Source organism: Archocentrus centrarchus, chromosome 16 (assembly GCF_007364275.1).
Source record: "Archocentrus centrarchus isolate MPI-CPG fArcCen1 chromosome 16, fArcCen1, whole genome shotgun sequence".
Taxonomy (NCBI): Eukaryota; Metazoa; Chordata; class Actinopteri; order Cichliformes; family Cichlidae; genus Archocentrus; species Archocentrus centrarchus.
In genome coordinates, this window is record NC_044361.1 from 28,129,852 (window position 1) to 28,143,439 (window position 13,588).

Sequence of the window (13,588 nt, forward strand, 5' to 3'; positions counted from 1 at the left end):
CAAATCCAAACTGGGAGCTGGTTCTGTAGCAGAGGGACCTGAAAGATGAAGGATTTGCCTCCCATTCTATTTTTGAAAATTAGGAATCACAGGTAAGCCTCCAGTCTGAGAGAGAAGTGCTCCATGAGGTTAATAAGGTACCAAGAGGTCTTTAAGATATGACAGCGTCTGGTCATGTGAAAAAAAACAAAAACAAAAACAAAAACAAAAGCACAAAACAAAAACAGGTCAGCAAGGTCTTCGGTAAAAACAACAAAAACAAAGTGATGCTTTTCAGACAAGTTACTGGATTTATGGAACAACACTGACTCATGAAATTCACAGCATATATTAGTATAAGCAACATAATCATAGCACATAAACTGATATATCAGTCAAAACTGCAGCACTAATACTTTTATCTTGTATTTTTTTTAAACTACACTTTGTTTATATTTTGAATATTTCATTGCATTTAGCATTTAGAGCTAAAGATAATTTTGTATAATATATCATAGTAGAATCAATTGACAAGCAACAGAGTGTTCCAAAAAATTTAGATAAGAAGTGTAAGTTTGAAATTGGACCAGAGGGTCCAGTGGAGGTTTCTTTTGGAGAGGTTGAACTACTGAATTTAAAAAGCAGATGGAACAGAATCAGTAGATGATGAAGATTTGATACTAGAGTACAGGTGAGAAGATTATTAGCCCCTGGTTTGATACTGAGCTGAATGTCTTCTGTTTTCTTGGCACAGTAATATGTCATGTTGTTACATTAAAGCATTTGAGAAATAAAGTCTATGGATGGCCAAAATACTGTAGGTCATAATGAATGAAATATAGCTGCAGGAAATATATCAACACCTCTGGTTTTGGGGAAGTTCAGCCTCAGTACAATTCAAACCCCTCAAAAGTAAATGTCAATATGTCACTATGTAAACATTTGCATTTTAAATCTGATATACACAAATATTTGTATAAATATTTTACTAGTAAAAAAAAAAAGAAAAGTCTTCTTCCTCTTTCCACCACTTTGTGGTACAAACTGTCATTACATCAAAGTCCCCTCATCACTTGAAATTATTTAATTCAGTTCCACTTTTTAAAAAATGTAATACATAAATGTTTTAATAGTGGTTGCTTCTTCACATTATTTTGATAGGAGGTTTACTTCATTTTGGTTGAAAACTATTCTAAATTACAAACACTTTCATTTCAAAACTGTGACATGCATTGCACGCATGTGTACGACTGCATGCTATTTATTTATATTATATAATAGATATTATATATAGTTTAACATACTATGCTATTTTCTGGTTAACTGTTTATGTGTGAAACATTAATAAATACAATAAGTACACCTAGTAACAGCAGCATCACAAATATTTAGCTAATTGCACAGATTTAACAAAATATACAATTTACACAATATCAGTTACACAATATTTTGTTGTTAATATTGTGAAACCATGTGTGGACAGTAATTTGTACTAAACAGCAGGTTACATACTGTTAAAATCCATTACTTGTTTAGGTATTTACCTACATTACATTACAGAAATATTTCCCATTGTCTTTCCTATTCACAGTGTGAAAACACAATAAGTGTCAACATTATTATCATTGCCAGAAAGGTTCATGAAAGTAAACCCAATACTTTCTCTCCTCTTCAGACCAGGGAATTTGTAAAATTTATATTTGCACAAACATATTGTCACCACAGGAGGGAGACATATTCTAGGTTTTCTGGGGAGAAGGTGAGGCGTGTCATGGATTTCGTGGGATACTCTCTTTGTGCAGGAAATTCGCAACATGCCTTATAAGCAGATATTCATTTATCGTAGCGTGTGGCAGGTTGGGGGTCAGTCTGATCGTTGAACGTTCTTCTTCTGCAAACCTCACGAGGCTTCTATGAATGGCTGTGTTACCACTGATTTTCATCATCTATGTGGCTTTCACAGGTAAGAATCTTACATTCAAGGTGATCAGCAAAACTGTGTCAAATTCTTTAGATAAGTCACATGACCCACATGCTGTTGGTCAAAGAGAGAGTAGTTAATGAGAGCAGAAGCAACAGCTGGCTAAAAGTTGTTTTGACAACCACACGTTTGTCAAAATAAAATAAGATCCACAGTTATTTATTTTGGTTATGTAATATATGTTTTAATAATTTTAAGCCCCTCTCCCTCACCCCCCAGGTTTTATGGAAGGAAATGGTGTGCCATCACCTGCTGAAACAGCTACGGCAGGACACACCACAGTGGACATACACGGTGAGAAGATGTTGAATTCCAACAGCATTATTGTGTGTTTTTTCCCCCTAATGTTAACAATATTTATATTTAGAAATAAGCAGATTTTAAATGAGCTTTAAATAAGTTTATAAAACAAACAAATACAAACAAATAAACAAGCAAACAAAAAGTACAGGCTGACGCAGAAGTCTATAAAAACCTGACAAGCACACAGTGACAGTGAACAGACTTTGTAACATCTTTCTGTCCATTTTGCTCGAGTAGGTTCCTGAGTAAAGCGCAATTTGCAGTAAATTGCATACTGCAAACCTTAATAAATCTCATTTGTTTGTGTCATATAATATTATTCCCCACAAACTCTTAAAAATACATATGACATGGGGCCAGCCACAAAAATACCCCTGTCAACAACTTTCAGTCACAAAATTTAAAGCGTGCGTCTTTAGTAAATACAGCAGGTTTTTTAATGTCAAAAGAGTGCCACAGATATTTGTAAATCTGGCCCTATATGTTTTTCACAGGCTTTTCTCCTTTACTTGACCTGCATAAAAGAACAGGTACAGTAAGAACACACTGTGGTGAAGTACAATGCATGTTTTTTTAGTTCATCTTCTGCACAGGAAATACTAATCAACTCTAATACTAAAAGTAACTTCAACTAAGGACTAAAGACTGAAAAATACTCAGGAAATACACAAAAATGAAAATATAAACCATTATCTACGACGGAGTATTAGGGCCACATTTAGAAAAAAAAATAAATCGTGCATTTTGAGAATAAAGTCAAAATTTCGAGAAAAAAGTCGAAATAGTATTTTGAGAATAAAGTCGAAATACTATTTCGAGAAAAAAGTCGAAGTCGTCATTTCAAGTCAAATAACGGCCGCGGCTGCTATACCCTCTACAAAATGCCTTGGGTAGATGAAACAACTTGATCAGCTGTCTTAGGGGCTCTACACACGGGGAGCGACGTCGCTCCCTCTCCATTCATGGAACTTCTGCGAAGCGATTGCTGCATCCTTGCACAAGGAAATGAATGGAGAGCGAGCGACGTCGCTCCCCGTGAGGCGAGCCCCTTACTTGTGATTCTGAAAATCCCCTCTGTACTGCACGAAAGGTGCAGTCATCGAAATCCTTGCACCTAACCATTGCCAGTTTGTGTGGTTTTCCTTCTGAGCCGATGCAGCTTTCTGCACATCTCATTACCATCCTCATAGTTATCACTCCATTGTTTTGTGTACTAAAAGAGAAGTAAGTTCCGATTCTTAAGTATAGTTTCGCTAACTCATAATACAAGACATTCTGGAGGTTATAGTAGACGTGGCATGGCAGGTGTTTGACTTGAAACGACTTAAATCTGCACATTTCGACTTTTTTCTCAAAATACTATTTTGACTTTTTTCTCAAAATTTCAACTTTTTTCTCGAAATTTTGACTTTATTCTCGAAATTTTGACTTTATTCTCGAAATAGTATTTCAACTTTTTTTCTTGAAATTTTGACTTTTTTCTCAAAATTTTGACTTTATTCTCGAAATAGATTTTCGACTTTATTCTCGAAATTTTGACTTTTTTCTCGAAATTTTGACTTTATTCTCAAAATGCACAATTACATTTTTTTCCTCAATGTGGCCCTAATACTCCTTCGTAATTATCAGACTAAGAACCAAACAGAAATAATAATAATATAATATTTAATAAAAGCTCAAAACCCCCTCTAAGACCTAGGACTATGACACCAACTTACAAAACACAACTAGCTTAGGCTTCTTGTCCCTATAGAAATAAACCATTAATGCTTTTTGGATTCTGTGTAAACAACAAAATATCAAATTAGAGTTCATTCCATCTAAAGAGTGTAATGTTTATCTTCTGCCCTTTTGTTAGCTGATGCTAACAATTAAGCCATTTTTGTTTGTCTTTCACAGAGAAAGTCTCCAATATAAAAATAACCATCAGCAGCACAGACTTGGTTGAGTTCAACAGTTCTGTCACTCTGTCCTGCTCCTCCTCTGGATCCCCCACCTCTTTCGTCTGGTTAAATCGCAGCTCTGAGGTTACAGCAAGTGAAAGAGTTCAGCTCACTGATGGAGGCTCCAATTTAACTATAATCAATGTGACCCGCTTTGACCAGGGGCCACTCAGATGTCGTGTGTCCAATCCTGTCAGTAGTGGCACCAGTGATCCAGTAAAGCTCTCTGTGTACTGTGAGTTGCTAACATACATGTTCAGCAACTTATCTGAAATCATCTACAAACATCACAGAAGGTTTAGACAGCAGTTTAGATTTCAGAATTTTAGATATATCCAAAACACATGTCTCAGTGAATATGGGAATAAATTGAAAAATGGGCCTCTCTAACAATACCAGCTCCAGCTCCCCTGCAACTGTGAACTGGATAAGTGATAAAGAAAGTGGATGGCTAGATGGGATTTTCATATAATATTATTACAGTTTACATCACAGTGCAATTAGTTTAAGTTAAATATAATTATACGTAAATCTTTTTTTCCCTGGTGACTTGATGTGGAGTAATGTTAGTATTAATTTTACAACCTGAATGCTATATGCGTTTGAATTTTTCACACAATTAACATGAAACCGTCTCTCTTTCCTCTGCATTTAGATGGTCCTGAAAATATAAATTTGAAAGTACAGCCATCACAAGAATACTATGAAGTGGGGTCAGACATCATCTTCCGTTGTAAAGCTGATTCCAGGCCTTCTGTAAGGTATCACTGGCTTGTGAATGGATCCCTGATTTTTACGGATGCAATAGGTATCAGTCTGATTAATGCTCTTACGAGTCAGAGTGGAAACTACAGCTGTCAGGCCTTTAACAGCAAAACTCTGAGATATCAAACATCTCAGCCCTCAGCCATCATTATATTGGGTAAGTCTAATTTATTATTAAAAGATGTATGATTCAGGCATATTTAATGCTCTCATATATAAATATTAAAGTACTTTTGGGACAAAAAACATAAATGCAGTTTTTAGACATGGATGCTTACTCAGCTGATAGAAAAAGAAGCTCAGCTAGAATGAACAATGATGACAACACAGACAAAAAGTACCCTTTAAGCAGAGGAAAAAGTAATAATTTTTTGTTTACCATGTGACAAGGTTGGTTAGATGTTCTGAACAGCATTGAGTAGTCTAACATTATCACACCACTTCATGGTGCCATAAAGTGAGAATGTGAACATCAAAGCTGAAAGCTTAGGACCATTTCTGTCACGCTAACAGGTAGTTAACATTATTTGGTTAAATTGTGCTTCTGAGCTATTAAGAAGACACTTTTGTTTAGGCGTATTTTGTAGTAACAATAAAGTGAAGTGTGCATAAATTACTATGCACCTGTTTTCACTATAAAAGGACAAGTGCACATTTGTTGTGAATATTTTTATATTTAATGTGAAAATGCTAGACAATGTATAAAAATGTATTTAATTCCTAAGCAGTTTATGCATTTTTTTTTTAATAATCCCTTTAATTAAAGCTGAAAGTCTGCATTTTTATCACATGTTGATGGTTTGATTTAAAATCAAATAGTGGTGTACAGATACAAAACTACAAAAACTGTGTCTTGGATGCTGCAGGCAGATGTGGCTCAACTGTATATGATCTTTCCTTCTAATGATGGTGTGAATATCTCATCGAATCTAATCTTTTCAATTGTTATTTAGTGTACTTTCATACTACAGTGCAACCCCAAATTCCGAACATCTGGGACTCTGTGCAAAATGTAAATAAAAACACAATGCAGTGATCTGCAAATATCATAAACACATAATTAATTTACAGTAGAACAAAGAAAACAAAAGGGTTAAAAATTTTAATTTAAAATGCTCTTTAAAATGATTTTCAGTGTTCTGACCTTGAAGGTCAAATCATTTGAAAATTTCACATAAAAACAATAATTTTGTACATTAGTTGATCATATTACTTGAATTTCTTTTTTTTTAGTGAATCCACTTGTTAATTCATAGAGAATTATGTCACATCTCTGCAGTTCCCATTGTTTGACGTTCAGCTGGGCTCTATTGTTTCACCATCACCGATCTCAGTGTATATTTTTGACCCTCAGTTACACAGTTTTGTTCCTGTTCTTATATTTTTCTTTCTTTGACCATCAGAGACCATATCGGTTATTTTTGTTAAATCATCCAAAACTGCCAGTTGGGGGCACCTCTGTCAGCTTAACCTGTGAGGATTTTGGCTCAGTCTTTACCAGAGATAGAAAGAAGAATCTGATCTGACAATAACAGTTTTGAATTTTAATACTATGAACACACCTATGGGCAATTTAGATTAGCCAATTAACCTAACCCCAGTAAATGCATGTCTTTGGAATGTGGGAGGAAACCGGAGTACCCGGAGGAAACCCACACAAGCACGGGGAGAACATGCAAACTCCACACAGAGAGAGGGAGAGGCCTGGGCCAAGGTGGAATCGAACCCAGGCCTTCCAGATGGTATTCTAACTGTGAGGCAGCAGTGCTAACCACTACGCCACCGTGCTGTCTAAATTGCCCATAGGTGTGAATGAGCGCGTGAATGTGAGTGTGAAAGGTTGTCTGTCACTGTGTTGGCCCTGCAACAGGCTGGCGACCTGTTCAGGGTGTACCCTGCCTCTCGCCCTGTGACAGCTGGGATAGGCTCCAGCCCCCCCGCGACCCTTAACAGGATGTGCGGAAGCGAATGGATGGATGGATGAATACTATGAACAGACACTGAAAACAAGAATAAGTAAGCTCAGTCTCCCAAACTTCAAACAGTTTCTTTAATACATTACTGGTGTGATTCCATGTTATGCCAGTTCTTCTCATCATAATAACAAATGTTGGCAGCATGTGAACACTGTTTCATTAAAGATAAAGCAATACAAATGAGTACATTAATCTTTACATACTAGTCATGTTTCATGCCTTCACTCCATTTTCTTCATTCCAGGCCAAGAATTCCCTCATAATAATAATAATAATAGTCTATTTAAAATTATAAGCTATAGATCTATTTGTAATGTATAAGTAGTGTGCTTTGTTTATTGTTTATTTATTTTTAGATTATTTACTTTGCTGGTGTCTGTGCTTGCAGCTGCAGAGGCACCTCGTGACCTCGGCATGACCTCTGTTCCTTAAGTGCACCATATATGATTGTATGCTGTCTTACTATTTCTTGAGATTCTCCTGTGATCTTCAAAAATCAGCGGGTTCCCGTCTCTGCGGGACAACCACAACTTTCTTTTATTTGACTCACACTGGTGAACTTCATATCCATGTGAACAGATAAGGGCTGAACAACCTCATTGTTCAAAATTTAGCAACACATGTACAGGAAACACCACCAAATTTCAGACTAAAAGAATGGTATGTAGGGTATTTTTACTGCTGCCAAAAGTCAAAATGTATTCAATTTGACCTGAATAGTATGTAAAGGTAAAAAAAAAAGGTTGATACCTGTCAAGCGTAACTAAATATCCTTATGAGCTGTTCCTGGATCGTCTGTAACAGGTATCTGCATGTGTTTATTGCAGATATTGTTGATCCTCTTGGATTTTGCAGTTCGTTTTCAGTCTAATAGCACTGACAGTTTAGAGCGTAGATGTCTTGAAGCTTTTCTGTAGAGATGCTAACAAAACAATGAAGATTTATTTTAAGCTCACAAGACAACAGTGTTTATAAGTACAGAACTCCACTTAGACATAGAAAGATATTTACCAAAGCAATCTGGTGTCGCCACAGTTTTACCAGAACATAAAAATATGCCAAAATCTTCTCCAGGCAAAGGATCTCTTCTTTGTACCAAACAAAAAGCCACTGAAATCTGTCCAATTACAAAATCAAACAAATGAGGAATTAATTACATTTTAGTGAAATGATGGACCAATTTCTGTTTTGAAAATGTGATGAGAAAATATTTTTTCTTATTTGTATCTTCCCAGCAAAATCATCAGGATGTGGTGCTATTTCCAACAATGGAGTGATAATCATATGTTGTGTCCTCATTGCTGGAGTTGCAGCTGTTGGTATCGGGTACTGCGCTTATAAGAAAAAGTATGTTGGAAATAGCTTGGAAATATATATATAGTTTTTAAATATTCGTATTTCTTGTGTATTTCTAATCATAACTCCAGTTTTGATTGAAGTCTTTTTTGTTATTTCTCAGGGGAACCAACCCTTGTTTTACATTTTGTTGTTTTTATATGACTGTATTAAATTCATTATATTTCTTAACATTACAATGACATAAAAAAAAAATGTCAGTGTTATGAAACACTTGGAAAATGTTTTTTATGCGCACAAAAAATACTTTTTGGATTTATAGAATGATTTTGGTTGTATTCATTTATTTTTACTAACACTCTAAAAAGAGTCAGCCAGAGGCTTCATTGGTGTTACTACTAATCTGTGGCAAATGCTTAATGGATGCATTTTAATTCTTGTATTGGGTTATTATCTCTCTCAACAGAAGACGTTCGAACCAGAATACACATAGAGACAATTCCCCTACAACAGGTGTGTGTGTGTGTGTGTGTGTGTGTGTGTGTGTGTGTGTGTGTGTGTGTGTGTAGTAGTGTTTATGTGCTTTGTTGTGTTTATACTTTATTATTTCCTTTAATTAATTAATGTTTGTTAATTTTTTTTAAAGGAGGTGCAGTCCAGGACAATACAGCTTCCTCAAGTCGGGTAAAAGTTGTCACTTCCTTTATGTTCAAATGCTTGGAGAAATCATGTTCTGTGGGAAAATGTTTGCAGGCTATTACTCAAATAATATACAGAACTTCAGAAGAATTAAAACTTAAAATACTTAGACTAAATACACTAATACTGTTCTTCCATGCTTATATGTATCTTTGGAGTTTTTTACAAGTGAAAACACTTTTATGGTTATATAATAGTGGCTACAGGGTTTGTGACCAGGGCTGCATGTGCTGATTCACAAGCAATTTTAACTCAGTATCTCTTCAATATTTTATCAAATGTGATGTAACTAAATAAATGTCAGATCTTATAGAATTTAAAGCAAAGATGATAAGATCAAATAAGATTTTCTCTTATCTTCTTCATTTGTAGGAGTTGAACTGTGCAAACGTGAGGTTTTTCCCAAACAAAAATGGTGGGAGAGTCGAGATGGGGTTACATAGTAACTCCTTAGATAATGCATCCCCCCCTCCTTCCTATGATGAGGTCATAGGAAGTGAATAGATCCAGGTAGGACTGGAGGCCAGAAGCAGTGAAACTTGAATTTTCCTCTTATTAATTGTGGGCTAGTTTGAATTGAACTCCTGAGTCAAAGCACTTTAAAAGTAATTAATAACCACCCAGCTCTGAAATTTATTGCCTTAGGAACAAGTTTTTTTCTTTTTGATTACTTTGCATAAACTGCACATCACAGCTTTCCTGTCCTTATGTTCAGATTCTCCTTTGTGGTTAAAGTCTTTATTTAACAACTCAATAGTCATTTCTTAAAAGTAACACTCCTGTGTACTACTGAATAACCAGTTTGATGAATCATTAATGTGCCATTGAGTTACAACCTGTTTGGAAGATTTGAGTAAAACAAGTCTCCATAAAGGAAAAGTTAACAGAGAGTTTTCAAAATTTGAAAAAGTTTCTGGTGTTGTTGGGCAGTCAAATGTAGAACAATTATTTATTGCTCACTAGACAACACCCAGTATTACATTTCAAAATGCTATTACAGCTCAGTTTACTATAAATCTCTGTCTATATCCTGATTAAAAAAACAAACAAAAAAAAAACCTTGCTTAAAGACACCTAAATGCATTTTTTTAAATAAAATTTTGAGTTTGGAAAAAATGCAGGCACACTATTAACACAGTGTTAACACAGACATCTGGGTATCCTAGATTAAACTTGGCACGCAGGGATCAGTAAAGTTCTGGTGTAATGATAGTGACCTACTTTATAGTTTTATTATTCCTTCAAAATGCTTATTAGGAATTGAGATTTTTACAGAATATAAACATCCAAGCTTGTAAACCTTTCCTGTCTACCTCTGAAAAGGCCATTCAGGATTCTCTTCTATATAAAAAATGATCATTGGAGCTGAAAGTGACCTATCAAGATGTTTGCCAAGTACTTAAAAAAATAAAAATGTAATATATAATATATAAGTTTGCGTGTTCATTTGTGTGTGTCTGACGCGTATCTCTGTTAATTATGGAAAACCCACAAAATATACAGTATTTCTTTATGTCTGCAGGTAAAACAAATACCAGCAGGGCTGCAGAAATGATGTCCTATTTCAGAGAACATTTACAGTAAATTACAGACATTGCTCTTAAAAAAGCATGCTTCCTCTACCAGCATATTTTACCAGTGTAATTAGAAAATATCAGTGTACACAATTATTCTCCAGATTGTACCTATGCAATACAATTAATTCTGAGTTGTCCAATCTGAAGAAACTTTTAAACATGAAATTATATTGAGTTTCATTGGTTACACTGTATCGCATCTTGTGTCAATAAAAGGTATTAAATACATATAATGCATTTATTGAACATGTACATTAGTATTTCAAAAGAATCTTTGTTAATAAACCAGAACACCTGCTTGAGAGGAAAGTTAAATATAATTCAAGAGTTTTACAGCTGATTTTTTTGTTGTGTGTATTGTTCTGACCATGTTGAAAAATGTTGACAAAAAACAACCCTGAAATCATCTGAATGACCTTTATTTTCATCAACAACATCAACACATCTGACCACCAACACATCTGTTGTTAATGAACTTTTTCTATAAGGTCGTGGTTCAGTTTAGCTTCATGCAAGTAATTCTGACTATATACAAGTGCTGTACTTTGGTCGTTGCTGGTCCTCTGTGTAAAGTAATAACCTTAGTTTATAGCACGTAAAACCTTGAGAAGACTCTCTTGTCTCATGCTCTTGAATGTTGTCTAGGTTTTTCCTACCACCATTATTTACCTGTTACTAAAGCTCCAATTCTACTTGCATTACTTATCCTTACTTATCCTTTCTTTCGCTGAAAACAGATGTCTTTCATTTGCCACATGCCAAGATGAATTTGTAACAAATATGTGACCAATTTTCACCTTTTCAATCAAGACCAAAGAGAATGTAACTGCAGTTATTGTGTTTCTAATAATGTGTTTTATTTTATACTTTATTAGTATTATTGTTATTATTATTATTAAGGTTAATCTTGTTGTTGTCTTTATATATACATATATATATATATTCTTTTCTTAATAGTGTAAATTATTATATTTATAATAACTGCGGCTGCTGTTACACCCAAATTTCCCCTCTGTGGGACAATAAAGGCTGTTTCTTCTTCTTCTTCTTCTTGTATTTTTCAAATTAATTTACTTTTTTTCAGTTACTGAGGTTTGCAGGGCATGCTCTGTGTTATTGACATTTCTGCTTCCTTCACACTGTATAAATCACATAGGCCTCTTTTTAATATAAAGTACAGTCTAATACGTTTGATTTTTCAGAGAATTAAATGACACAAATAGGAAATGTAAGTGTACTGTGAACAAAGAAATTCAGCGCAGGAATCAAAATATCTCTCTGTTAGTCTATGTTTCTTAAAAATACAGCAGTCATACAGCATGATTTATTTGTGGCAACAGAGAGGAGGAAAAAATGACTCTCTTTCTACTTCCTCTAAGGTCATCTGATATTAGTGTATTTGGTATAAATTTAACAAAATTACAGAGAAAATATTAAAAGTGTAACTAAAGGAGTTGTAAGCAAATTATGCAAAATTAAATCCATTTAGAGGAATGACATTGCATTGAAACTGCAGCAATAAAATCAAAGTTCAGTCAATAAAATACATTCCTGTGCCAATCTAACAGCAACACAATCGATAACAGTGCAGCAAAAGTACCTGGTAAAGTACAGCACTATGCAAAAGTCTGCCAAGTTTGCTAAGGTCACATTACTGATTGTAATGACCCACACCTCCTTTCATGCACACATGTGATTATGCACATGAACAGTAGTGGGTCACAACCACCTCCAGGGGACTACACCCACTGGGGTTTAAATACCTGGGTCTCTCCACCTTTTTTGTTTTGAGAACTGAAGAAGCCTTTTGTCTTCAAGAAACAAAAAGAAATCAAGTCGCCCTGTTTTTCAAGCTCCAGAGACTATGACCTGGATGACTGAGAACCTGTACAGACAAGGTCACATAGTGCACCCACTATTTTGCCAAGCACAAGTTTGACAAAATAATGCCAAATAAATGCAGGAAAACCCAGCAGTGCACCAGACCAATAGCCTCTGAGATCTTCTTCTGAAAGATTCTTTAAAAAGTATGACACAGCTTTTGTTGTATTGCTGTGTCACCTACATGTATAAAAACCTCACTCTCACCCCTCTAAGGATAGTATTTCTGTGGTCCTGGATCCTCTTCCAGATGCCTGGGAGTTTAAGGGTTCTGCGTAGTATCTTACTGTAGTTGTTGCTATGGCCACACACTTTTTTGACACAGACCTGTGATGTTGTGCTTCCCAGTGCTCCTATTACCACTGGGACCACTTTGGACTTTACCTTCCACACCTGCTTCAGTTCTTCCTTTAGTCCCTGGTACTTCTCTATTTTGTTGTCCACTGGGGTTGCCACATTTATTTCAGCTACGTCTTCTGTTCCCTGTCAGTCACCACTATGTCTGTTTGGCTGGCCAGCAGCTGCTTGTCTGTCTGGAAGGTGAAAGCAAGGCTAAGGTCCTGTGTTCAACCAGACTGGCTGATATTCTGTTTCAGCCAATCTGGATGAATACCTGCTGTTAACAGCCCCCTTATTTGTGCTGCCAGGCATTCATAGACTGCTGTTAGCTTTTTCATGCATGAGACTTGTTGTTGGATAGCTATCTTTATGATATTTTAACTATAAAACTGCTATCTTTGGCATTTTTTATAGATTCAGCTAAAGAAATGGGAACAAATTATGTGTTTTTGTGAGAGGCTGCTAATAACAGCCTCATACAAGTGCCTAAAGAAAGAACTTAAAATGGGTTCTTAGCTAAGTTGTCTGTTCTGTGTGGACAACAATGGTTCATCCCTTGAGTTAGGTGCCATTTTAATACTTGAATGATTCATTGATCTGTTTTAGAGTATGACAGCTGGGAAGATTCATCTACTAGTGACAGAGAACGAGTAACAATAAAAATAAAAAACCTTATCATTGTAAAAATAAATGTTATCATGGGATTAAAGTTTCACAGTGACAAAGACTAGAAAAGAGAAGATAAATATAATATTAATAGAATAAAATTTAAGCAAAGAGACATACAACTGGATGTAATGAAATGAAAGTAATGAAATCTCTCCTGCAAGACAGTGACCTCTAGCGCTT

At 35.3% G+C, this 13,588-nt stretch overlaps 1 protein-coding gene across 1 annotated transcript; it reads left to right on the forward strand.

Moving 5' to 3' along the window:
- Window positions 1–1,896: 1,896 nt before the first annotated feature.
- Window positions 1,897–7,379, forward strand: LOC115794063 (carcinoembryonic antigen-related cell adhesion molecule 8-like). Its single transcript, XM_030749305.1, has 5 exons — window positions 1,897–1,942; window positions 2,180–2,254; window positions 4,163–4,441; window positions 4,862–5,128; window positions 7,336–7,379. The coding sequence occupies exons 1-5, from the start codon at window positions 1,897–1,899 to the stop codon at window positions 7,377–7,379; spliced, it is 711 nt and encodes a 236-aa protein (XP_030605165.1).
- Window positions 7,380–13,588: the final 6,209 nt, after the last annotated feature.

Excerpts from the sequence above, each read along its gene's own strand:
- LOC115794063 (XM_030749305.1), top strand. The coding sequence starts at position 1,897 with ATGGCTGTGTTACCACTGATTTTCATCATCTATGTGGCTTTCACAG. Across the intron at positions 1,943-2,179 it reads CATCTATGTGGCTTTCACAG|GTTTTATGGAAGGAAATGGT; the intron begins GTAAGAATCTTA and ends CTCACCCCCCAG. Across the intron at positions 5,129-7,335 it reads CTCAGCCATCATTATATTGG|CTGCAGAGGCACCTCGTGAC; the intron begins GTAAGTCTAATT and ends CTGTGCTTGCAG.